The following is a 24,942-nucleotide window of genomic DNA, read 5'->3' on the forward strand; positions in this document are numbered from 1 at the left end:
TTTGTTCTCAACTAAATGTCATTCCCACAAAGACAACAATTCGCACTTACATTTTGACCAATCAAGACATGTGCATCTGTAAGGAACACAAGGTGCATCAAAGAACACAAGGTGCATCAAAATACACGTCCGGCGTCTCACAAAAGCTATGGGACGATCTGTGTAGTAACTAATTATACATTGTTTGTGAATCACTGTTGTTCCGAGATTTTCCAAGGAAACAATAATCTTCACAAGTAAACTCTGTACATCAACCAAAGACCATTTTGACCATCAAGCCATAAGAGAGGTGCTCCCATAGGCTGGCTGGCTCCGCACGTTGGCTGCCCAAAAGGAAGAATGGTGTTGAGAGCTTCACATTAAATATAAAACAGAACCAGCTGCTGCTGCATAAGGGCTCTCTGCTAACTAGGCATCGTCGGTGGGCCTGTATGTAGCATTCGCTTGAACATATCCATTCGAAACGATGAATCTGAAAGACTGCAGACAAAAACAGAACAGCCCTCAAAAGTGACGACTGGGGCATCTAGTAATTGAAACACTTGGCTAGCACAACTAAATCAATTCAGTAAGGGCACCACCAAAGAACAGCCATTTGGCCGGCCTCAAGTGGAAGCATTAAAAATCTTCGAGAGGATTAAAAAAGCATGTTCAATCTTTCAAAAAGAACAACATGGCCTAACCAAATACCCTTACAGATATGTCGCTACAGCCTACAATGACAACCTTGACAGACAAATATTCTAAAGGATAAATGCCATCATAAGGAGAACCACCAAAAACTCTGCAAGCCAAGTCGTCATCTCAAGTAGTCAGCAGCATATAATGAGCCCTTGTCCACCAGTGTTTGCTACGATAAGACAGACAAGTGCAACTTTGACGATTTCTAGGTAAGGAGGCTTGCTTTCTTCAAACCATGCTATCTTACCAACTGGACTCTGCTATAATCCTTGTTTCTGCAAATGTCTCTAACAAAGAATCATGCAATCTACAAATGCAGTCATAACCTATTGATTGCAGTGCTTGTGCGGGCGTGAAAAGACCCAGCGCTGACTCCCAGTGACATCTTTTAGAAAGACTTCTGTGCGCCTCGTGCATTAGTAGAAGCCTGACCTCCGTCAAGCAGAAAACATTTCAGAGTGGTGCTCTTGTCATCTAAAAGCGTAAATTATTGTAGCAAGTTGCTACAAACCTTAGGACTGTTATCTCATAGGGAAATGAGACAATATTGGAGTTCGAAACAGGTGGTATATGATCCTTTTTGTCATTCACAAGCTGCAAAATCTGAAAAAGCACCTCACGCAAGGATGCTTCCAGTGCTGCATCACGCTTGTTTCTCTCTTCTATCAGAGTTTCTGGAAAAAAGAAGATCCGCATGCCCTTCATCAAGCCCAAGTACGTACAAAAGCAATCATATCACACAGAAAATGCATGCGAACCCATGGAAAAAAAAAAATATATGCGCAATGCAATTCAGATAATACCTCCAGAATCTACAGTTAAAGCTCGCCCATATCTAGACTTATTTTGAGAAGCTTTTGGCGAGCGTATAGTGAGAGAAATGAACCATTGTTCCCAATGGAACCGCTCCACTTTGCTACTAAACCAAGCTGCTGGTTTGTTTCTTGTTTCATAAAAGGAAAGGCATACCTATATAGCATACAACAACTTGGTCAGCAAGAAAATTCATATACAGTATATCATGTACTTGATCCAATAGACTACAGCATGACAATCATGATAATTGGACAGGATTTTATCATTAAGACCTGCAAGTGACACCCAAAAAAATTTATACCTGACCCTTTTTGTTTGGATGTTTCTCCACCCAAGCAACAAACATATCAATCTTTTCTTCGATTACCCTTTCCAATTCCCTGTCTCCACATTGCACCTGCAAAGTAAAAAGTAAAACTTCCTCATCTTCTTGTCTGAGAGCACAAGAATTAGTACTAGCAGTTCACTTACATAGGTGATGTCAAAAAGCTCCAAATCCACATCCTTGGGTCGCACCAACCCTAAGGCACGATGGAACATGATTGTATGCAAGATACCTGACACAGAAAAAGCTGAATTTCAATAAAATGTAGGCCGTCTCACCTCATGAGACTTAGAAAACCTGAGCGTGAACAAATGCTGTGCTCACTGGTCTCATTCTCCAAAGAGATGTAAACCACTCAGTGAGATGTAATTGAAAAAGAATATGTTACAACAGTAATATTGGAGATTTCTGGCTGGTAATTACATCTCAAGACCTCACGAATTTGAAATTGCTCCACTTCCTGTGCAAATAAGCAAGTGAAAACAGATTTTTACATCGTGTACGTCGTGTCTTAAAATAGATCATCACATGAAAATCATAATGATAACTTTTGCACAAACAGAAGGACAGTAAAAGATGACCCAAAGACCAAACAACAACAAGAAACATGATGATGAAAGATAAAATTGCTTGCCATGAAAAAATGAAGGTTGAAAACTTCATGTCTCGCATGACATACCAGACAGGTCTTAGTCTAACCAAGCAACACATATATTAGCATGAGACATTTAGACATACTGGCAAGTTAAAAATGAATTTATCACAATATTTTTTTGATCACACATGTAAGTTTCTGTGGTGAAACTTAAGATGCAAATTGTCTCTCTCTAGAGAGTAGGAATGCTCAAAACTGCTAAAAACTGAGCCATGGAGCTCGTTAGAATGGCAATGCCAGGGTTTGGAAATGCAAGAAAACTTACATGCACTTAAACCCGCTAGGAAATCTTCAAGAGATTTTTCACGTGCACACTGGCTGTGTGTGCCACCAAGCCATGCTAAACCTACTTACAGAGCAAAACAGTATCTATAGAGCTGATTCTGTACCTGCATTTGTGCGCCTATTCGCAGGACATACACCTAGATGAATCCAGGATAAGCCTAGATTCAGCCTAGATTCACCCTTAAAAGAAAGCTGATTCTGTACCTGCATTTGTGCACCCTATTCGCAGGACATGCCTGTTCAGTCAACTGGATCTGTTTTTTGTCCATCGGAACCCTCTTTGCATAATTTTTTGTTCATGTGTTTGACTGGTGTTGTTACACTTTGGTGGGAATCCGACAACACCAACAAGTAGCCGAGGAAAGGACAAGGTCAAGGTCTAGAACCACGGTGTCATGCCACTACACAGTCGGGATGAGAAACAACCAACAATGTTTTCCCACCTTCTTACGCATGTGGAAGTGAACGTGTTTCATTTAGTCACTTTATAATGTGGCTAAAATAGGAATTCTTAGTTTTAGGAAATCTTTGGACAGTTATTTTTGTAGGTTTTGGACACATATGTACATAATTCTGCTCTTTTTTTGAGAAAAGCAATAGAAACTTATGGATTTAAAGCTTTATGCAAGTAAAGCAAGGCTTTTGAGCTAATTTTAGTGTTCACTACCACTTTTGGAGAAGTTTAAGAGCCCCTGCGCCTCCCGCTAAAGTAACCCCCTTCACGTGCGAGATTCTTCTCGTGACGACATTGATCAAATGAATCACTAGGTCGCGAGATAGAGCTAGAAAACTGCCCTAAAACTATGTGTATGCACATTGCACATTCTGGCAAAGTCAATGGCTATGATATTCTAGGTGGGGCTACCACTATAAAAGCAGCCCCTCCCTCTCTAAATAGTGCATGCAACAAGGGCCATCTTTGGCACATAGCTGGCGTCTTCTACATGAGATCGCCCTCTATGTGACATGTCAACTTGCACATGGCGCTTGCAGCTTTTGGAGGCACCTAGTTTTTGGGCCTCTTGTAAACCTTTATAAGCAAAGCCAAGGCCTCTCTCCCAGGCAGATTAGTTTGAAAGCACTGCAAAGAGAGGACCTTGTGAAGCATCAATAAGAAAGAAATACCAAACGGAGCATCAATGCATTTGAAGCGGAACTCTCTCTCTCTCTCTCTCTCTCTCTCTCTCTCTCTCTCTCTCTCTCCACGTTCAGTTCAGTTGTTTGCGGTTTTCTCACGTGTTGCTCCAAATTTCTTGCTTGAAGTGTCCAAGCCTAGTATCAAAGCTTCATCGATTCTTCTTCTACGAAGAATCGGCTCCCTTTTCCTATAGCACACATGAATTCTCACAATGAATCCAATAAAGAGAAAACTGTTCCATTGACTACTAGACCAATCCCAACCGGGGAGTAGCGAAAACCAATGGAGATTCCAACGGGAGCCGACCTCCTTCCGAGGAATCGGGGGAAGACCATGGCCTGTTCCCACCAATTGATCTTGAGAGGATAGAGTACTGGCATCAACTAGAGGTTCACACTTGTGCCAAACGGATGATTAAGTACACCAAGGATCTGAAATACGCAAAGTATCTGAACAATCATCCACTTGACGAGGTTCACTCATGATGGGGAGAGGTCGCCATTAACCTCTTAAGTAGAAAAGAATACAAAGCCAAGTACTCGCAAGAAGAACAGTGCAAAGGATTGCCCCGGCTACCTAGGTCGGAAATCCACTATCGAGGAAGCTTGTAAGTCCAAGAAGCATGTTCGCTTTGAGACGACCCAGGTTCTCGGTCCTCTTCAAACAGCTCAGAGAGTTGTTCTTCCTCTGACTCCAGTGAGGAGGAAAAAAAGCGAAAGAAGCGGAGGAAAACAAAGAAAAGCGAATCCCGCAAGAAGTCTTGAAAGATTCTAACAGTTCCGACGAGGAAACCTCATCCTCTGACAGTTCGGACATTGATTCTAGCACCTATGGGACTATCTATGGGAAGAAAAGGCAACCCCTAGTGCTTCCAGCTCAGTATAACTATCTCAAGAAAAAGGGCAAAAAGAGCAAGGAGTTCAAGGATGGAGGACAAGAGGTCAAGTTTGACACCTTTTCGAACTAGGATATCCATAGAGCCCTTGCATTTATACAGCAATTTGTTTGACGGGAGGTCGTTTGGTACAAAAGGCGGCGTCTTTTCTAAAAGGTAACGCACAGACATGATGCAGAAGCACCTAAAAAGTGGATTCAATTCAAAAGAATATTCACTTCATCATGGTTAACGGAAGAGTACGAAGAGGATGTCATCACAGCTTGGCATCATCTTAGGATGACAATAAAGACACTTTGGTTGCCTATTGCCAGAGGTTTCGGGATACCTTTTTGCCAGTGGCTTCTTTTTCTTTAAGGAGCACGTCAAATGGTTTTGTTGTGGACTCCAAAAAGAGATTCGACGGTATTGCCTCAAGCAAAAATAAGAATCCATTCAAAGGCTCATGGGCCATGCATGCCAAGGAAGGTTTTGGTATGCATACAGACTCTTTGACCTATTTTATGGACAAGCCAATGTCTACCTCGATGGTGCAAGATCCTTCCAATGGCAAGAAGAAGAAGGGCAAGCAACAAAAGAAGAAATCCACCAGTCCAAAATTATTAGTAGAGCAGCATGCAAAGCACTATAAAGAGGGCAAGTGTTACGGTTGTGGGAAAGAAGGGCACATTCTTGCAAAGTGTCCACAGAAAGCACCTAAGGAGCAAGTTGAGGAAAAACCACAAACTTCAAAATCGGTAGAAGAGTGTGTAAAGAAAGGAAAGACAAAAGCAAGACTAGTTCTAGATTTTGTGGGAGCCAGCCTAGAGCAGAAGGATGAGAGTACAAAGCTCTACAGACCGTGGGGCAAAGTACCAGATCAAGAAGTCCTTATATTCTTTGATGGAGGAGCCAAGGCCAAATTGGTGGCTCGACTTGGAATAACACAAGAGAAATGGGACCATTGATGGATGCGGTTTAAGTGGCACCGAGGTATGATGTCGCCATTACACGTGTCATAGACAAACCTTGATTGCATTTTCAAGGGTATCCAAGGCAGGAGAACTTCTATATCATGCCTCTGGAGGGGTATGCTGTACTCTTGGGAATCTCCTAATTCCAAAAGAACTGTGTCGTGGTCCGCTATTGGGCAGAGGGGGAAGCTAGCACTAAGAGAGAGGAGAGATTGCAAGAGAATTGACACAAAGAGAGAGGGAGAGGGGGGGGGGGGGGACAGTTTTCACAGGACAGGCACCACGTGCCAATAGAAAAGAACAGACTGAAGAGACTTTTAGCACTTCAATAACAACTAAACTGAAAGAAAGAGAGCACACGTGACACGGAGTGGCGGAATTCCACCCCAGAGAGTATTGGCCCCAAACCTTGGCACCCCTTTCGGTATTTCTTTATATTACTTGCACTCAGTACAATGCCGGTACTCAGTGTGCCAGAGACTGAGCCCTCTACACAAATTCAAAGGCCCTTGGCCTCAAAAGCAGTTACATAAAAAGCAATAAACTCAAAAGCATATGGTCCAAAGGGCCGCGCGTTTTGCGGAAATCCGTACAATTGCCACATCATCAACGTAAAACGCAAAAATCCGTAAAACTACCGAGTCAACGCTGTCAGCGGAAATCCATACGGCTGCCACGTCAGCATGCGAACGTGAAACCCGGGATTCCGTACAGTTATTCCACGTCATCAATTCCCCACGCAATTGAGTGTGTGTGTGGGGGCTTGCTTTACTTATTCTCTTTAGGTCACTTGGACCCCATCGGACGGGATCCCATAAGTTGGCGGAAACTTCTTTAAAAATAGACCCACTCGGTGAGGGTTTAGGCCCGTTGGCCGGGATCTACAAGTCGGCTCGGTTCTTCAATCGCTTGACACATAGCAATTTGTGACATCCCCCCTTCTTGAAAGAAAGTAATCGTCCACGATTACAGCATATCTACAAAACAACTCAAGTTAGCTGAAAAATTTCCAAGGGTCCATCCGAGGGACAATCAATTTGCTCGTTTTTACCTTGATTATGTAATATCATATTTGAGAATGTTGCAAGAAGACATACGCCACTTGGCAGAATCCCATTGGAGGGATAAAAATCAAAACGGGGGCAGTGAGGTACTTTTGGAAAACGAGTGGAGCATACCGTAGCCGGGGGGGGGAGAGAGAGAGAGAGAGAGAGAGAGAGAGAGAGAGAGAGAGAGAGAGAGAGAGAGAGAGAGCGCAAAGCTATGGACTGTGTTCTTTTCAGCATATGCGAAGAGAGGGCATCAAGCTTCGCATGCAATCACCTACACGTGCAGCTTGAAGGCATCTCGCATCCTACAAGATGTTGGTATGGGCAAAAGAGTTCATCGTCGGCAAGTCCAAGCATTGTAGAGATTTGTGAAATCAATAGTAGACCGCTCTCTCCATAGAGAGTGGGGCCTTCGGAGGAGGGTTTGACAACATTCTGGTGTCGTATTCTTCTCTCTCTATCTCTCATTCTCAGCACCTTCATTCACAGTGTTCACCACTTTGCTATTGTCCATTGCACTCTCTCACTAAAGGAACGGAAGGCTCTCCCTTCCGTAAGTAAAAGGAACCTTGAGCACAGTTGAGCACTCATCTTGAGCAAAGTTTAACATTCATTCCGCTGCACCTCTTACATGACAGAAACTCAATACGTTGAACTTTGTGTTGATGTATGCTCAAGTGTGTGTGTGCGCGTGTGTGGTGTGTGTTGTGTATAAGAGCATATGTTAGTACCTAGTTCTACACCTACTATTAAGCACTGACGACGTTAGTGGGGATGTCGTGGTATTTAGTCAATACTATCTGGGCTTATCCTAGATCCATCTAAGTATATTTTTCAATCTCGTAAGACTTCACATTGTGAAGTTTTTGTCCGAGTTACGACCAAGTGCTAATTCTTTCTATCTTTTGTGGTACGTATGCCCTATCAACTACCCCATTTTTGTGCTAATTTTTTCGATTTAATGCGTCTTTTAGTGCAAGGCTTCATTATGGCTGAGTCTACCCTTGATCTCCATAGTCATGACAGAAACTCAGTACGTTGAACTTTGTGTTGATGTATGTTATCATAGACTTGGGACACCCCAAGTCAAAAATCCAACACGACACACAAGAATCGCTTAAAATACTTCACAACTTTAAAAGTTAAGTCGACACGGACGTGCCCAGAGGTGTTGGCCCCAACACCTGGCACCCCTTTCGGTATTTCTTTATTATATTAATTCTTGAGCAAAGTACAACACCCGAGGGGTCCTCTGCTATCAAACTCTACGTCCAAATGCTCTGAAGAGCAAGGTGGAAAGGTACGTAAGGTACGGTACGTATTCGGTTCGTCATGTACGTAGTACCGAATGGATTGAGTTGTTAGGTACGTAAAATTTGTAGATTTTTTTTTTCTAAAGCCAAAAACATACAACACGGTCTGTACTCTCCCTATGCAAGGCTCTGCAAGGAAAACTATTGTATCTGTTGTAGAGAAAACTCTCCTAAATAAGGCGCCCAAATAACCCAAAACAAGGGCGAAAACAAGGGTTGGATAAGCCTTGCTGTATCTTTTTTAAAATTAAAAAAAGTGTACAATACGGATCCATACTATACGGGCGTACAGTGCCGTACGGATCCGTACGTACGTCCGGATACAACCTTGTTGAAGCTTGAGGACCTTGGGCCTATTTATTCTTACAAGGGCTGCCCCAAAAGCAACTAGTCAAAAATATGCCCCAAAAAGCAAGCAGCGCAATTTACCGAATACTGTACAACAGCCACGTTAGTATGTCAACGCGTTGTGCGGAAATCCGTACTACTGCCACGTGGCACCTGTCAACGCAGATTGCGGGTTCTGCCGTACAGTCTGCCACATCATCTGCCATACAATCTGTCCATACAATTTCTGTCACGTCATCAACTGTGTGTCAGGCCAGTACTGCCACGTTATCATTTTGTGGCATATCCCCCTCTTGAAAGAATTGTAATCGCCCTCGATTACGCCTGCAAAACAAACATGAGCCATAAACCAGTAGACACTGACTCTTAAGTGCTAACGCACTAGGCTACACAAATCCAGCACTTGTACAAAGACGACAATCACATTACATCACATTCAGATCATATCACTTCCATTCAGAACTAGGACCATGATTCTTGGCAACGTATTTAGCAATCGTATCTAGATCCATCCCGGATCTCAATGATGTCGGATTAACTAATCTCATATTGCAATCATGTCCATAGATTTCTCGAGACCTAGATGTTGAAGTCATTTGGTCAATCATTCCATCTGCACTCAAGCACTGTCATGTGCGGGTAATCATTTTCGGGGATCCCAATCCATCAATCACACACTGAGTTCATACTAAACAGAGTGGTTCAATCATTCAGTTCTAGCTATGTGGCCATCTCATCCCGTACGAACTCTTGATGCGCTTACGACAGTTCCATTCAATCATTCATCATGATTCAAAATTCATGGTTCTTTTCCTTATCAGATTCATTTGAGAGCTGTCATTGCTCCAAAATCATCGCATTCTCGATCCTGTTATCTGTTCACAAATAGCAGGATCTTCCATAAAACATCAGTTTCCTACTTAAATCAAAATCATCTTCAAAAAGCATAGTTACATGGGACGGCGGGTCGGGGTCGGAAACGGGAACGAGGACGGGGACGGGGACGGGACGGCAAAAGTCAAGAAACGGAGACGCGGGTCGAAACGGCAAAAAAAAAAAAAAGATTTTTTTTGGCATTTTTTGGCCTACACACATGCAACACACATAGAGCATCACTTTGATCACAAATTTACACTAATTAGACCAAATAACATGAGTGATATAGACGCAAATGTGCTTATAAAACATCGAGAAATGAGGACCAAAGGGTGGCTTTTATAGCCATTGGGGTGCTTCAAAGTTCAAACATATGGCTATTGGAGAGGAACTAGCCACTAGAAATGATCAATTTTTCAAATTTTTAAAAAAGTCTCCTGCCGTCCCCTACCGTCCCGTTCCGGGGACGTTTTGCCTGCGTTCCGGCCTGGCAGCCCTTTTGTCGTCCGTCCCCACCCGTCCCCGCTCGTCCCTGTCCCGAAATCGGGCGTCCCCCGTCCCTAGGGTCCGTCCCCTCCGTCCCCTGTAACTATGTCAAAAAGTCCTATTTCATTCATAAATTCATAAAGCAAAATAACGCTAGTTCATCCATAATTTTTTCTATCTAATATTTGTTCTGGAACGAGTATCTCCTCGCCCCATTCTATTTTCAATATGTCAGTCATTCTCATTCTTGTGCCTTTTTGGGGCACCATGCAGAGATATATCCTTGTTCTCCGCATTCAAACACTTTCCTGCTTGAAATATTTGTCTCTCTGTTCTTCTATCAGTCAAGATCGTGTATCTCTTTGTCGTATGCTTCTGTTATGACTTGTTGAAAGTTCATCTGGTGGGTAAGTCAGGTTACCCGAATGCATAGCAAATCCCCGCTTAGCATGTCGCATTAATTGTTATATGGACTCGGACTTCTGCTCAAGACAGTAGTCTCGAATCTCTTTGGGAAGTCCACAGTAAAACCGTTCAATTTGCAACTTGAAATTGATCTTCTTAAGGGATGAAGCAGGTAAGTATCCAAGGGTTCTTCCTTGGACCATCCAAAGATGGTTCCAGTCGTTAATCTCCTCCCGTTCGTATTCTTGAGTGAGCCACGAAGAAATAAAGCATCTCTTAAACTTAGCCACTTTATCGGTTCTTCTTTTCTTAACAAAAGAGTGGACCACCATGTCCGTGCATTGCCTTTCAAAAGAATGTTGACCGTCTAATCTTGGAGTGCTCTGTATAGCGGCCTCCAGAAAATGTTGTATCAAACTGTTGGATAAAGGCTAAAGACTTCGGAGCATCTCGAAACCCTGAAAAGTACTCAAACTTGACTGCTTGTCCACCCTCTTTGAATTCCTTGCGCTCATCTTTGAGAAAATCATATTGATTGGTAATATAAAAGTGCTTCCGTTTTTAGTAAAACGTATGGTCCCTTCGTCGTTTCTTGCCCTTTCTGTCCTCATCACTCAAGTCAAAAGAGGATAAGCTTTCCGAGCTATCAGAAGAAGATAAGAATGAACTGGACCATCCTTTGAAACGTACATGCTGCTTCTATTTTCTTAAATTCACAAATGAGGATTTTCGGCCCAAGTAACCTGGGAAGTCAATTCCCTTGTTGTGTTTCTTCGGTTGATTTTTCTTTGACTCCAACAGTTGGTTGACTTGTTTTCAACAACGTCCTCGAGTTCATCTTCAGTAAACATCCATCGGACATGAGGTTTCTTGAGGGCTGGTTTTATTGGTGTACCAATGGCTTGTTGCCAATGCGTATGCACTTCACCAATCGAGTCCCGGGTAAAAAAATTTCATATTGTGGATCCTTTGCAAACTTGAGCATCTGCTTTGCGTACTCATCAACCTGTTGTTGACGTTGCATCTCCATTAGCTGATACTGCGTAGGCCGAGGTGGCACGTATTAGGGATCCGCTAATCCATTCGAATTTTCCGTAATGCCTCTCGTTTCAGAAGTTTCAGGAGGGTTCATCTGATTCTTGTGGGATTCATCGTTTGAATCCATGTTGCGGTAAGAGGATCTGATTTCCTGGTAGAAGAGAAATCGGCCGTTCTCTAATACCACTGACAGACTTGGACACCCCAACTTGAAAATCCGACACAACACACAAGAGAATCACCATCGTCTTCCTCATCTTCGATAATAATGAAACCCTTTGTGTCTCCGACGCATGGCTCTCTTCTTCCACGGTCTTAGAATCTCCTCTCTGTCGTCCAAGCCCTAGTCAGCAAAGTTGACTCCATCCCTACGGTGTCCCCCATTGGCACCCCTGTCAGTAACTAGAGAACCGAATGCATCAAGAGGAGCACCTTCGCCACATGTCAAAAAAAGCATGCATTTTGCCCAAAATACCCGAGAAAGATTTAAACCCGTGTCGCTTCGAAACTCGAAGATGCCCCAAATTGGCCTACTGCTGGTACACATGGCACTGGATATCTCTCTGTAACTCTTCTCAAGTGATAGAAGAGTTGGATCCTTTCTTCTTAGTAGAGGATATCCGCACTAGCTTTGCTTTGACTATCATCAGCATCTTGGATTTCTGGTTCACTATATTCTACCACTTCTTATACACTTCAATCATCGGCCAAGTCCGTATGTGCTTGGTTGCTCGAGCTACAGACAGACAGAGTACCAGATATATCATATTGGGCCTAGACGGTGTACTAAAGGGATGTTAGATGCAGCGGAATGAATGTTTGAACTTTGCTCAAGATGAGTGCTCCGAACAGTGCTCAAGGGTTCCTTTTACTTACGGAAGGGAGAGCCTTCCATTCCTTTAGTGAGAGAGTGCAATGGACATAAACAAAGTGAATGGACACAGTGAATGGAAGTGCATGAAACTGAGAGATAGAGAAGAGAATACGACACCAGAGACGTTGTAAAACCCTCCTCCGAAGGCCCCACTCTCGTTGGTGAGAGTGGTCTACTATTGATTGCACAAATCTCTACAGTGGTTGGACTTGCCGACGATGTCGACGACGATGAGGACGACGACGAGACGGGCTGAAATCTGAAAACTCCAAGGGCTGAAATCTGCAAACCTTTATCTGCTGAATTCTGACTATGTCGATGACGATGACGATGTCGATGGCGACGATGCGACGACGACACGCTGAAAACATAGATGCTGAAATCTGCGTTTTCCGGGCTGAAACTGCAAACTTCGATGGATCCCACCGTGCGGCGAGGAACTGCTGCGGGAAGGTGAGGTCTGCAAGGTTCGGGACTTGTTCTGCGAGTGCTAAAGGCTGAAACTGAAAACGCTGGTCCTATGGCTGATTTGGTCGCGATGATCTGCAAAAACAATGAGGTTGAGCTGCAAACAAAAAAACGCTAGGGCTGAAAAGGTCTTGCTGTCGCCAGTGGTTCTGCAAATGCAAAACGCTAGGCTGATCTGCTGTGTCATGATGATGCCGGGACTGATCTACTGTGCACAAACGCCAAGGCTGATCTGATCCAATATCGCTAGGTCTTTTGTAGAAAGAAAACGCTAGGGCTACTGCGGGTGTTGGTCTTGCTGAGAAGTTGCCGGTTAAGCAAGGTGCTCCTGCTGCCTCTTCTGCCAGAAAGTGCTAGCGCTAGGTTTCTACTTATACAAACTTATCAAAATTTCCCTACCTACTTTCCAACAAAAGTCACTTAAAAATAATAAGTGAAAAAATGTCAAAAATAGGGAAAATAGGCCTATGCACTGTAAAAATGCTACTGATGGGATCTGACTGGAATCTGATGGTCATGCTGTGTGCAACCAGAGGATATGCATCTAATCTAAGTATCTGGACATGCACGGTCTGCGAACAGACTCACAAAAGTGCCAGATCACTTTCTATTCTAGACTGACTTGACTGAATTGAACCCTGGTCATGCTGTAGCTTGTCCACGGACACATAGGGTTGAATGTGTCATGTGACATCCCCTCCTTTTCAAAGTGAGGTACTGGTACCGAACTGTATGACGTCAAGGGAGATCGCCAATAACATCCGGAATCCTGTAAAGGACTCTTTGCCCATGCGATACTTGAACTTCATAAAGGTCTGCAACGCTTGCTTCTTTGGGCCGCACCGAAAGTGACAGTCTTATGTGGCTCCTTCAACATACCTATTCCATGTAAAGTGAGTGGAAAAACTCTCGTCTTCCTAAAAGACTGCATGCAATGTAGATGAACAAAGAGACGGAGTGCTAACCCATTCACCACACACACGCAAACAATGAGATCGAATCTTGTCGTGCTGATCTAAATCAATCAACTGTGGCAAAACACAATGGAAATGCCCACGCTTGGTGCTCATACTTTCATGTGCTCTTTCTACAAATGTGTCATGCCAAGGAAGAGACATGGAATGTGACTTCCTTGAATGCATACTTTTCAGCCTTTCATGAGAAATCTACATATATCCGTGCTCATTCATGAGTGAAACGTGCTCAACGTACAATATGTCATGCCTAGGAAAAGACGCTGATGAAAATACAGGAAACGATCACGAATGAAACACTCGTTCAATGCGTGTTGACCAATCATGCGAACACATAGTACTTCCTGTAAGGGTGTTTTGGACCTAGGCTCAAGAGCCAAGATCGGTTCTTCCTGATTGGTCGAATCTGCAATGAGATTAGCTTCACTAGGAAAAGTATCCACTAACTCATCCTTCTTGTGAACAATCACATCATCTTCATGTAACTCAGCATGCTTGTGAGAAATCACATCTTGATCATGCAAATCATCATGCTTGTCATTGTTATCCAAATCATCATGCTCATCATTATCTGTCACCAGCGTGTGACTACTATCTATCCTTTTTGTTGATTTCTTTCTTATTCTCTATTTACTTTCACTTTTTGGAAACACCCCTCGGGAAATCTAACTGCCCTGCATTGCATAGCTAGTGTGGAACTGTCCAGAGGGAGTCCAGGCCTGAGGGCAAGAGAGCACTAAGGTTGGACAAAGACTATGGTTAGCCAAAGTGGAATCCTTTGCTACAGAGGCTACATTTCAATTCTGGGTGTGGCTGCAGTGTACAAAGAGGGTCAGATGACCTAGAAAGATACAATGGCAGCATCTCCTAAAATTTAGGGAACTGCTATTTTGGGACCTGAAAATGTGTTTGCGTCATTACCTCCGGAATGACAAGGGGAACATTTTCTTACATTGCCATGAAGTCAACTGGGCAACCGGTTGGGGGATTTTTAGGCGGCAACCCCGAAACGGGAAAATGCTTATAAATGTGCCAAGTGGCACCTTCTGGTGCACTTTCCTCATGCAACAAGAAGTAGCGCTGATTTTTAAGCTGGAAGAGGCTCATTTTCAGCTTCTATCGCAGGTTAAGAGCTATGGAGTGCTTGCTTTCCCTCATATGTACAGTGCGGTGCCAGGCGTGATGCCCTACACGCTACGCACTGCCCTCTCTCTCCCCTATGGCAGTATGTTATGCCCCTCTAGTGGGCTTTTCATTTGACCAATGTACAGTAGTGTGGGTTCATGCGTGATTGCCGAGGCAAGAGCCTCTTGCACAGGTACTGGATTAGCTAATGGCTAAACCCCCCGCAGGTACAGGTGAATTCGGAGAGGTTTCACGCCAGAAATCTCGTCCGATTCAAAGGGCAAGTAGCCCTATAGGTGCGGGAGCTCGAGGACTTGCTACCGATGCGACCGGCACGCGAAACGGAGCCCGAAACAGCCTGCTGTGTATTTTTGCAGGTTTAGGGTTTTGGCCCTAAACGGACCCTAATATCCCCAGGAGGTTCGGGGACGCGAGGGGACCGCTGTACAGGTGATCTGGCGCATTTTCGGGGCTGAAAACAGAGAATTCAGCGTGCTGCAGATTCTCGCCAGGTTTTGCAAAGTGCCCGTATGCGTCGGGAAAGTCAGTCAATGCGTGGGAATACTGACTGTGAAGGGTCCTAGTACAGTTATGCTGCCGAAATCGGGCAGAAACAGTTGAAATTCAGCCAAGTGTGTGCGGGGCAGCTTGTCCACAACGTTTATTCCCTCTTTTGAACAATAAAGAAATACCGAAAGGGGTGCCTAAGTTAGAGGCCAATCTGGTGTCGGTCTACTCATACAGGTGCAATCTAGCAGCATGTATCCCTCTCCCCTTTGTTGTGTCTTGAAAGTACAGGTTTGAAGACGGTGCACAATGTCCGAAGTTTCTTGGGACTATGCTCCTATTACAGAAGATTTATCCGAAATTTCGCTGAGATTGCTTCACCTTTACATGCTCTTCAAAAGAAGGCAGTCACCTTTAGATGGACACAGAAAGAGATTTCAGCTTTTAATCTCTTAAAGGAGAAGATGACTTCAGATCCAGTCATTGTGTTGCCAGATCTTAGGAAGTCATTTGTGGTCCAGTGTGATGCCTGTGGTAGTAGCATTGGTGCAGTGCTAATGCAAGATGGCAGGGTAGTAGCCTATGAGAGCAGAATTTTGCAAGGGCCAGAGATGACCATGCAGGTCTATGAGAAAGAGTTACTGGCTGAGATTCATGCGCTCTTAAGTTGGAAACACTACCTGCTAGGTGCAGATTTCGTTGTCCAAACGGACCATCAGACCTTGCGATACTTCTTGACACAGACAAAGTTATCTGAGAAGCATATGCGATGGGCAAATATCTTGTCCATGTTCCATTTTCAGATTGTGCATGTGGAAGGCAAGAAGAACGTTGTGGCTGATGCCTTGTCAAGGAAGCCACGAATTTCAGCTATTTCAATTCCTTATCATCATGAACTTGATGATATGAGAGAACAGTATGCAAATGATGAAGATTTTGCAAGGGTTTTCGAGCAACTAATGGATGGACAACGTCATGAACACTATCTTCTTAAAGACGGGTTCATGATGATGCATGGCAGATTGTGTGTCACAAAGCCATTGCGACGCAAAGTTATGGAAGAGAGTCATGTCCCACCGTATGCAGGGCATCGTGGTATCGATGCTACAGTTAAAGCGGTTGAGACATTCTTCTACTAGCCTACATTGAGAAGAGATGTGGATGCCTTTGTGCGAGAATGCCTAATTTGCCAGAAGGTCAAGTTTGACAGGCAAAAGGCACCAGGGTTATTGCAACCACTACCTATTCCAGATAAACCATGGGAAAGTATTGCTATGGATTTTATCTTTGATCTTCCGAGAACGCAGACAAGAAACGATGGTATTTGGACCATTATTTGCAGATTCAGCAAACAGGCTCATTTTATTCCTGTCAGGAAGAAGATAAAGCCAGATCAGATGGCACGCTTGTTTATGAGCAATATTTTCAAGTATCATGGCATGCCACAGTCAATTGTTAGCGACCGTGATCCACGCATGACAAGTTTGTTCTGGAGAGGCTTGTTTGAGAAAATGGACACCACGCTCAAATTCTCTTCGTCATTTCATCCTCAAACAGATGGGCAGTCAGAAGAGGCAAATTCTACTGTCCTAGATCTGCTAAAGTGTTATGTGTCAGAGCATAAAGGAAAGTGGGAGCAGTATTTGCCATTGGTGGAGTATGCATACAATAATACAGTGCATTCATCAACTGGCAAGGCACCTTTTGAGATAGTTGAAGGTGGCAAGAAAGTTCCTCCCATACTGCATACAAAGGACAAGATATTTGAAGCAGATAAGTATGTTCAGGACATGGATGAAATATACAAGAAGGTCAAAGTGGCCTTAGAAAAGACTCAGGCAAAGCAAAAGAAAGCAGCCGATCGTCACCGTCGTGAAGTGGTATATTCACTTGGTGATTGGGTGCTTTTGCGCTTTGAAAAGGCAACGTTAAAGAAGATGAAGGGCAAGGAAAGACTGTTTCCAAAGCTCAGCATGCGTTACTATGGGCCTTTTTAAGTGTGCGACATAATCAGTGATGTTGCATATAGGCTGAAATTGCCTGACAATTGGAAGATTCACAATGCGTTTCATGTGAGTCTTCTCAGACCCTACGTGGGTGATGTGCCAAAAGATATGCCAGTTGAAGATCAGCTGGAAGTCGAGGAGCTTGACGAGATCTTGGTCTCGGAACAGATTTTGGCACACAAAGAAAGGAAAGTGAAAGGCAAGGTTGCTAGGCGTTACTTGGTAAAGTTCAGAAACTATCCACCAATGGATGCTAAGTGGATGGAAGAAGGTGAACTTGTAGTGTCACCAACTGTGTTATCACTTTACCTTGAAGCCTTCGATTTGCAACCTACCTTGACCTCTTGAGTTTCAAAGCTACATGGATTGTCAGTGTGACAATGGCTTCTGAAACAAATGATGTACATGGTATTTTAAGTGAGCTCAAATGAAATACCTGTTTCATGAATGTTAAGAGCTGTACAGATTGTCAGTTTGGCAATTGCTCTTATGGAATGTCCAAAAGTTTGGTTAGTGCTATAGAAGTGAGTATTTCTTGTCAGTTTGTCAAGGATACAATAATTGCTTCTATTAAAGAGTACATGTGTAACTGCATTCCTAATCTGTCGGTTTGGGTATGCTCGAAAGTGTTACGGGATCCAACATGTACTATAAGACACTGGCAAAATGTGTCGCTACCATTTTGTCATTGGAAAGTTAGTGATTCAAAGCAATGGCAGAGTGCGAAGCTACCACTATGTCATTGGGACAGGGTTCACATGCAGGCAATACATGTGTCGACGAGGTGTTGAATACACCAGGGTTGACAATGAGCATGTATGTGTCGTATATGTGTCGACAGGTGTTGAATACATCAGTGTTGACTATGAGCATGTACGACATAGATGCAAACGAGGACGTTTGAGATTTCAAGAGGGGGGTATGTCACCAGCGTGTGACTACTATCTATCCTTTTTGTTGATTTCTTTCTTATTATCTATTTACTTTCACTTTTTGGAACACCCCTCGGGAGATCTAACTGCCTTGCATTGCATAGCTAGTGTGGAACTGTCCAGAGTCCAGGCCTGAGGGCAAGAGAGCACTAAGGTTGGACAAAGACTATGGTTAGCCAAAGTGGGGTCATTGACTAGCCAAAGTGGAATCCTTTGCTACAGAGGCTACATTTCAATTCTGGGTGTGGCTACAGTGTACAAAGAGGGTCAGATGACCTAGAAAGATACAATGGCAGCATCTCCTAAAATTTAGGGAACTACTATTTTGGGACCTGAAAATGTGTTTGCGTCATTACCTCCGGAATGACAAGGGGAACATTTTCTTACTCTGCCGTGAAGTCAACTGGGTAACCGATTGGGAGATTTTTAGGCGGCAACCCCGAAACGGGAAAATGCTTATAAATGTGCCAAGTGGCACCTTCTGGAGAAGGTGCCACTTTCCTCATGCAGCAAGAAGTAGCGCTGATTTTTAAGCTCGAAGAGGCTCATTTTCAGCTTCTATCGCAGGTTAAGAGCTATGGAGTGCTTGCTTTCCCTCCTATGTACAGTGCGGTGCCAGGAGTGATGCCCTGCACGCTACGCACTACCCTCTCTCTCCCCTATGGCAGTATGTTATACCCCTCTAGTGGGCTTTTCATTTGACCAATGTACAGTAGTGTGGGTTCATGCGCGATTGCCGAGGCAAGAGCCTCTTGCACAGGTACTGGATTAGCTAATGGCTAAACCCCCCGCAGGTACAGGTGAATTCGGAGAGGTTTCACGCCAGAAATCTCGTCCGATTCAAAGGCAGGTAGCCCTATAGGTGCGGGAGCTCGAGGACTTGCTACCGATGCGACCGGCACGCGAAACGGAGCCCGAAACAGCCTGCTGTGTATTTTTGCAGGTTTAGGGTTTTGGCCCTAAACGGACCCTAATACCCCCAGGAGGTTCGGGGACGCGAGGGGACTGCTGTACAAGTGATCTGGCGCATTTTCGGGGCTGAAAACAGAGAATTCAGCGTGCTGCAGATTCTCGCCAGGTTTTGCAAAGTGCCCGTATGCGTCGGGAAACTCAGTCAATGCGTGGGAATACTGACTGTGACGGGTCCTAGTGCAGTTATGCTGCCGAAATCGGGCCGGAACAGTTGAAATTCAGCCAAGTGTGTGCGGGGTAGCTTGTAGGGATCCACAACGTTTATTCCCTCTTTTGAACAATAAAGAAATACCGAAAGGGGCGCCTAAGTTAGGAGCCAATCTGGTGTCGGTCTACTCATACATGTGCAATCTAGCAGCCTGTATCCCTCTCCCCTTTGTTGTGTCTTGAAAGTACAGGTAAAGTGGACGACAAATTAAATGGGTGAAAGCTAAATCAAGGTTTAAAGTAAAGTCTACCGCCCTATTTGGATTGAACAGGCCGGTTTCATTATCACTCAAATCATCATGCGTATCATCATGCAAATTCGGTGTGTCATGCTTTAAAGAAGAGGAGACTTACAGAGTCTCCTTCTCGTGAATCCGTTCAATCTTCGCCTACACATTAGCAATGAGAGAGGGAGAATGAACAACTTGCTCTCCACGAATGACAATGGAAGAGTCACTTTTGGCATTGAAAGTGAACCTATTTTCCGCCCAATCAATGAGAGGGTTATGCTCACGAAACCATCGAATACCCAAAATCATATCACATCCTGAGAGAGGAGAGACAAAAAATTTTCTACTGAAAGCAGCTTGTTGAACTGTAAACAACACATCAAGGCACTCTTTCATGATGAGAGAGTCCATACCGGAAGCAAAGCCAAAAACCTCGAGAGGAGATTTTTGACTAACCTCTAAGCGGGCTCTCTCAACAAGAGAGGGAGTAATCACATCATGCATACTGCCTGGGTCAAACAATATGACAAAACGCTGCCCCATCATATGACCATAACATTTAATGAGAGACTCATCAATGGGAGGGTCAGGAGAAACTTGGGGCACGCTCGTGTTGTCATTGATTGCATTGACAGAGGAAGTGGGTTCTGTGGATTCTTTAGATTCATTAGAGTCAAACTTAGGACATGTTCTTTTTATGTGACCCTTAATGTGACAATGAAAACAACGACCTTCCTTAGAATAAGTGCTTTGCTCTTCCGACGTGATGTATCCTCCTAAAATTCCTTGTGCTACCTTTTCATCTGGAGTAAGATTAGGTTTAGCAATTGTGTTAGCCTTTCCCTTAGGTTCATTGGAAGAGTTCTTTTCTGAGAGACTATTGGAAGATTGGTTAGAAGAGTTACCATTCTTACCGTTCTGAGAAGTCTAAGAGGTACTTGTGGAAGTCTTGTTCTCCTTAGGCTTTCCCTTGTTGTGCTTCATCTCTTGTGCAAGAGCAATCGCTACCGCCTTGTTAAGATCGATTGGATCGAGCACCTCAACATCGTACTTATATACTCGTCCAATCCATAAAGGAATGCCTCCTTGCGCTCCTCATCCGACTTGCGATGGGTGCCTAGCTACAAAATACGATTAGAGAAAGACATAACTGGCATACCATTTTGCTTGAGAGCGCGCCAATCGTCCTTCAATCTTGCGAGGTACTGAGGTGGCATAAATCCCTCCTCGAGCTTGTCTTGGAAATCAGCCCAATTGAAGGAAAAGGGGCGTGAATTCGTCGGCTTCCTCTAGGTGCGTGGCTAACTGTGCCTCTTGCCATGCATGATACCAATTGATGGCATCACCGGCAAGGTACATAGCTGCCGTCAAAACCTTGCTATTTCCTATCTTCTTAGTTGTCGCAAAATAAGCATTAAATTGATGCAACCAAGAATGGATAACTGTAGCATCCATCTTACCATAATACTTATTGAAAATCAACTTCTCTGTGACTGTGTTGTTGGATTCCGCATCCCGGCTTGCGCCACTTGAGGAACTACCAACATCTTTGGCTGGTTCAGATTTCGAGGTAAGAACTTGTCGAACCAATTCTTGAGTGCGTAGATCTCTTTGAACCTCACGATCAGCCTCCAAGGCCCGCTCGTTTGGCTTCGGCTTCCTCTTTTCTTTGTGCTTTTCTTTCTTTTCGTTCATCGCGCTCGCGTTCCAAGGTAATGCAAGCATAGTTACCAAGAACGGTAAACCGGAACGGGATCGCGGAACAAAATGCCATTCCTTGTTACGGGCACTCACATTTGAAACACGGAACGGGGATTCGGAACGAGAACTTGGAATGGGAACGGGGAACGGAGACCTGAAAACGGCCATTCCCTGTTACTATGAATGCAAATCGCTTCTTGTTGTATTGCTTTTCTTTCTTTTCGTTCATCGCACTCGTGTTCCCTGTCCATGTGAGTCGCTTCTTGTCGTGCCATCATGTCCAACATCGACTTGACCATCGCCTCCATAGGATTTGGTACAACTTGTGGCGTAGATAAAGAAGGGGAAGGGTCGGAAAAACCTCCTGGTGGGAAAAATTCTTCGTCGCCTCTCTCATGCTCATCACCTGTATGCGAAGCATCCATTCCGCTTCGGGTGATGACCATGCACTATGATCTTTGATTCTTAAGTTCTCAAGGAACTTGGGTTCTTGAGGGTCTTGGGTTCTTGGGTTCTTGGGTTCTTGAGATCTTGAGGTTCTTGAGGTTCTTGAGGGTCTTCTTTCGCTTGCAATCTGTGTTTGAGAAAGATCTTCTCTTCACCCGAGTTTTGCTCTTTTCTGCGGGCGCACCCCTTGGTGGCCTTGAGCTCACACCAAGGTTGCTTTTTCCCACCTCACGTCGATTGGCCAGCCGTTAAGTGCATTGTCCGCTCGCAATGAGTGAAAAGAGGCCCAAGGGGATGCTAGACAAGCCCTCCTTTCCTGGGATTCCTGTCACTCTTCAAAAACACGATTCGGCATCGACATGCCCAAGTGAACTTTGGTTCGTACGACAGAGACGACGTAAAACCCTCCTCCAAAGGCCCCACTCTCGTTGGCGAGAGTGGTCTACTATTGATTGCACAAACTGGTACAAAGTGGATGACTGTGGACTGATGCAATCCTAGGCTATGTCGAGGTCGATGATGGGGATGACGAGATCGACACTACGGCTGAAAACTGATGCAAGTTAACTACTGTCCAAAAACGCTACTGGCTGAAATCTGATGTCGCTCTGCTCCTGTCCCAAAAAACGCTAATGGCTGAAATTGTCTGGCACCAAAAACGCTCATGTGGGCTGGTCTTTGCAGGCTGAAATCTGTTGGTGCTTCATCTGCTGATAATGCCATGCAAATGGGGGGCGACTTAGGGTTCGGGAAACGCTACGGGTTCTGTGGTTCTTTCCTTGAGTGATACAGAACACTGTCAAAGCTCTGATACCAATGTTAGGTGCAGCGGAATGAATGTTTGAACTTTGCTCAAGATGAGTGCTCCGAACTGTGCTCAAGGGTTCCTTTTACTTACGGAAGGGAGAGCCTTCCGTTCCTTTAGTGAGAGAGTGCAATGGACATAAACAAAGTGAATGGACACAGTGAATGGAAGTGCATGAGACTGAGAGATAGAGAAGAGAATGCGACACCAGAGACGTAAAACCCTCCTCCAAAGGCCCCCCTCTCGTTGGCGAGAGTGGTCTACTATTGATTGCACAAATCTCTACAATGGTTGAACTTGCCGACGATGAGGACGACGAGACGGGCTGAAATCTAAAAACTCTAAGGGCTGAAATCTGCAAATCTTTATCTGCTGAAGTCTGACTCTATGTCGATGGCGACGATGCGACGACGACGCGCTGAAAACGCAGATGCTGAAATCTGCGTTTTCCGGTCTGAAACTGCAAACTTCGATGGATCCCACTGTGTGCAAGAAACTCCTGCGGGAAGGTGAGGTCTGCGAGGTTCGGGACTTGTTCTACGAGTGCTAAAGGCTGAAAACTGAAAACGCTGGTCCTATGGCTGATTTGGTCGCGATGATCTGCAAAAACAATGAGGTTGTGCTACAAACAAAAAAACGCTAGGGCTGAAAAGGTCCTGCTGTTGCCGATAGTTCTGCAAATGCAAAACGCTAGGCTGATCTACTGTGTCGTGATGATGCCAGGGCTGATCTGCTGTGCACAAACGCCAAGGCTGATCTGATGCAAAAACGCTAGGTCTTCTGTGGAGAGAAAACGCTACGGCTACTGCGGGTGTTGGTCTTGCTGAGAAGTTGCCTGTTGAGCAAGGTGCTCCTGCTGCCTCTTCTGCCACAAAGTGCTAGCGCTAGGTTTTTACTTATACAAACTTAGCAAAATTGCCCTACCTACTTTCCAACAAAAGTCACTTAAAAATAATAAGTGAAAATGTCAAAAATAAGAAAAATAGGCCTATGCACTGTAAAAATGCTACTGATGGGATCTGACTGGAATCCGATGGTCATGCTGTGTGCAACTAGAGGATATGCATCTAATCTAAGTATCTGGACATGCACGGTCTGTGAGCAGACTCAAAAAAGTGCCAGATCACTTCCTATTCTAGACTGACTTGACCTATTCTAGACTGACTTGACCGACTGAACCCTGGTCATGCTATAGCTTGTCCACGGACACATAGGGTTGGATGTGTCACGTGACAAGGGAGATCTAGATTCTGAGCAGGACATCAAAGAGCCAGACAAGAACACGTGGAGCAGGCCTTCTCAAGCCCTGCAGCTGTCCTTCACAGGATCTTCATACCCTAATCACCCATCCATCATATCCTACACCACCAATTTCCTACCATTTAGAGGCACGCATTCATGATGTAGTCGTATAGTATTCATACTCCTAAAGCTAGAGCTCCATCCATTTTATCAGTACCCACCCATCCATAATATCCTACACCACCAGTTTCCTACCATTTAGAGGCACACATTCATGATGTAGTCGTATGGTATTCATACTCCTAAAGCTAGTGCTCCATCCATTTTATCAGTACCCCCTCCTCACCCATATTTACACTGCCCTTACTCGCAGCTTAGGGGTTTTCGTAGTAGCACTTTTCTTTCGTATCTGGATATCCAGAGCACACACTCCAGTAAATTGATCTGTTTGTCCACCAGCATACCTGTACAGCTGTAGCATGCTAAAGAGAAGGGTTGCCACAATATACAGCATGAAACTCAAGTTGTGTTATCCCACACAAAGACCTGGGAATTATGTTGTCTCAAGTTTGACCTTCAGAAGCTCTCTCTCTCTCTCTCTCTCTCTCTCTCTCTCTCTCTCTCTCTCGTGTCTGTGTCTATGTCAGAGGTCGGATGCATACCAGTTCGTTGAGATGAAAAGCCTCACAGTTCATACTCGCTCCTTGTCACCCGCGAAGATCAACCTCGCTGCCTCCTCTTCTCCTCTTTTTACCGACGTTGGTTAAGAGCTAATTAGACTTTTAAAGGCTTCGTTAACCGCATTTGTATCGAATTGCCGACCGAAGGTAAGAGAAAACAAGAACCTAGAACTGAAAAGCTTGGGGGAGGGGGGGAGAAGAAGAGAACTTTTAACGTCATGGGAAACTATCCCAAGAGACCTCCAAGATCTATCCGACAAGAGTTGAACTCAAGACTTGTTATGAGATAAATGAAATGAAATGAAATGATATATTAACGTCTTCAAAAGGCCAAAATGACCTATGAGACCATCAGATACAAAGTGGTGAATCTAATACAATGTCTGAAGTACAAGTACAAAAAGTACTGAAAGTAAAAATAAAAATGAAAACTGAAATGAAGTGTGAAATGTGAAAATGTAGAATAGGTCCTCAATGACAATCTGGGTGTCGTGCTAGAATGCCTCTGA

General features: G+C 44.3%; 1 protein-coding gene across 4 annotated transcripts; it reads right to left on the reverse strand.

The window, feature by feature from the left end:
* LOC147445333 (meiotically up-regulated protein) lies at positions 1-24,576 on the reverse strand. 4 transcript variants are annotated; one of them, XM_086524879.1, is made up of 7 exons: positions 24,416-24,570; positions 2,246-2,282; positions 1,969-2,054; positions 1,799-1,894; positions 1,485-1,650; positions 1,193-1,355; positions 1-480 (listed from the first exon to the last, which is right to left on the reverse strand). In XM_086524879.1, exons 1-7 carry the CDS (start codon positions 24,446-24,448, stop codon positions 405-407), a joined length of 657 nt encoding a protein of 218 aa, XP_086381005.1. In that variant the 5' UTR covers positions 24,449-24,570; the 3' UTR covers positions 1-404. The 4 variants fall into 4 exon arrangements, with proteins under 4 accessions (XP_086381005.1, XP_086381006.1, XP_086381007.1 ...); XM_086524882.1 differs by having other exon boundaries at positions 275-480; positions 1,297-1,355; positions 24,416-24,576; XM_086524880.1 differs by lacking the exon at positions 1,193-1,355 and having other exon boundaries at positions 24,416-24,576.
* Between the last annotated feature and the right edge of the window lie 366 nt (positions 24,577-24,942).

This window comes from Adiantum capillus-veneris, chromosome 12, assembly GCF_014529385.1.
Source record: "Adiantum capillus-veneris isolate H3 chromosome 12, ASM1452938v2, whole genome shotgun sequence".
Taxonomy (NCBI): Eukaryota; Viridiplantae; Streptophyta; class Polypodiopsida; order Polypodiales; family Pteridaceae; genus Adiantum; species Adiantum capillus-veneris.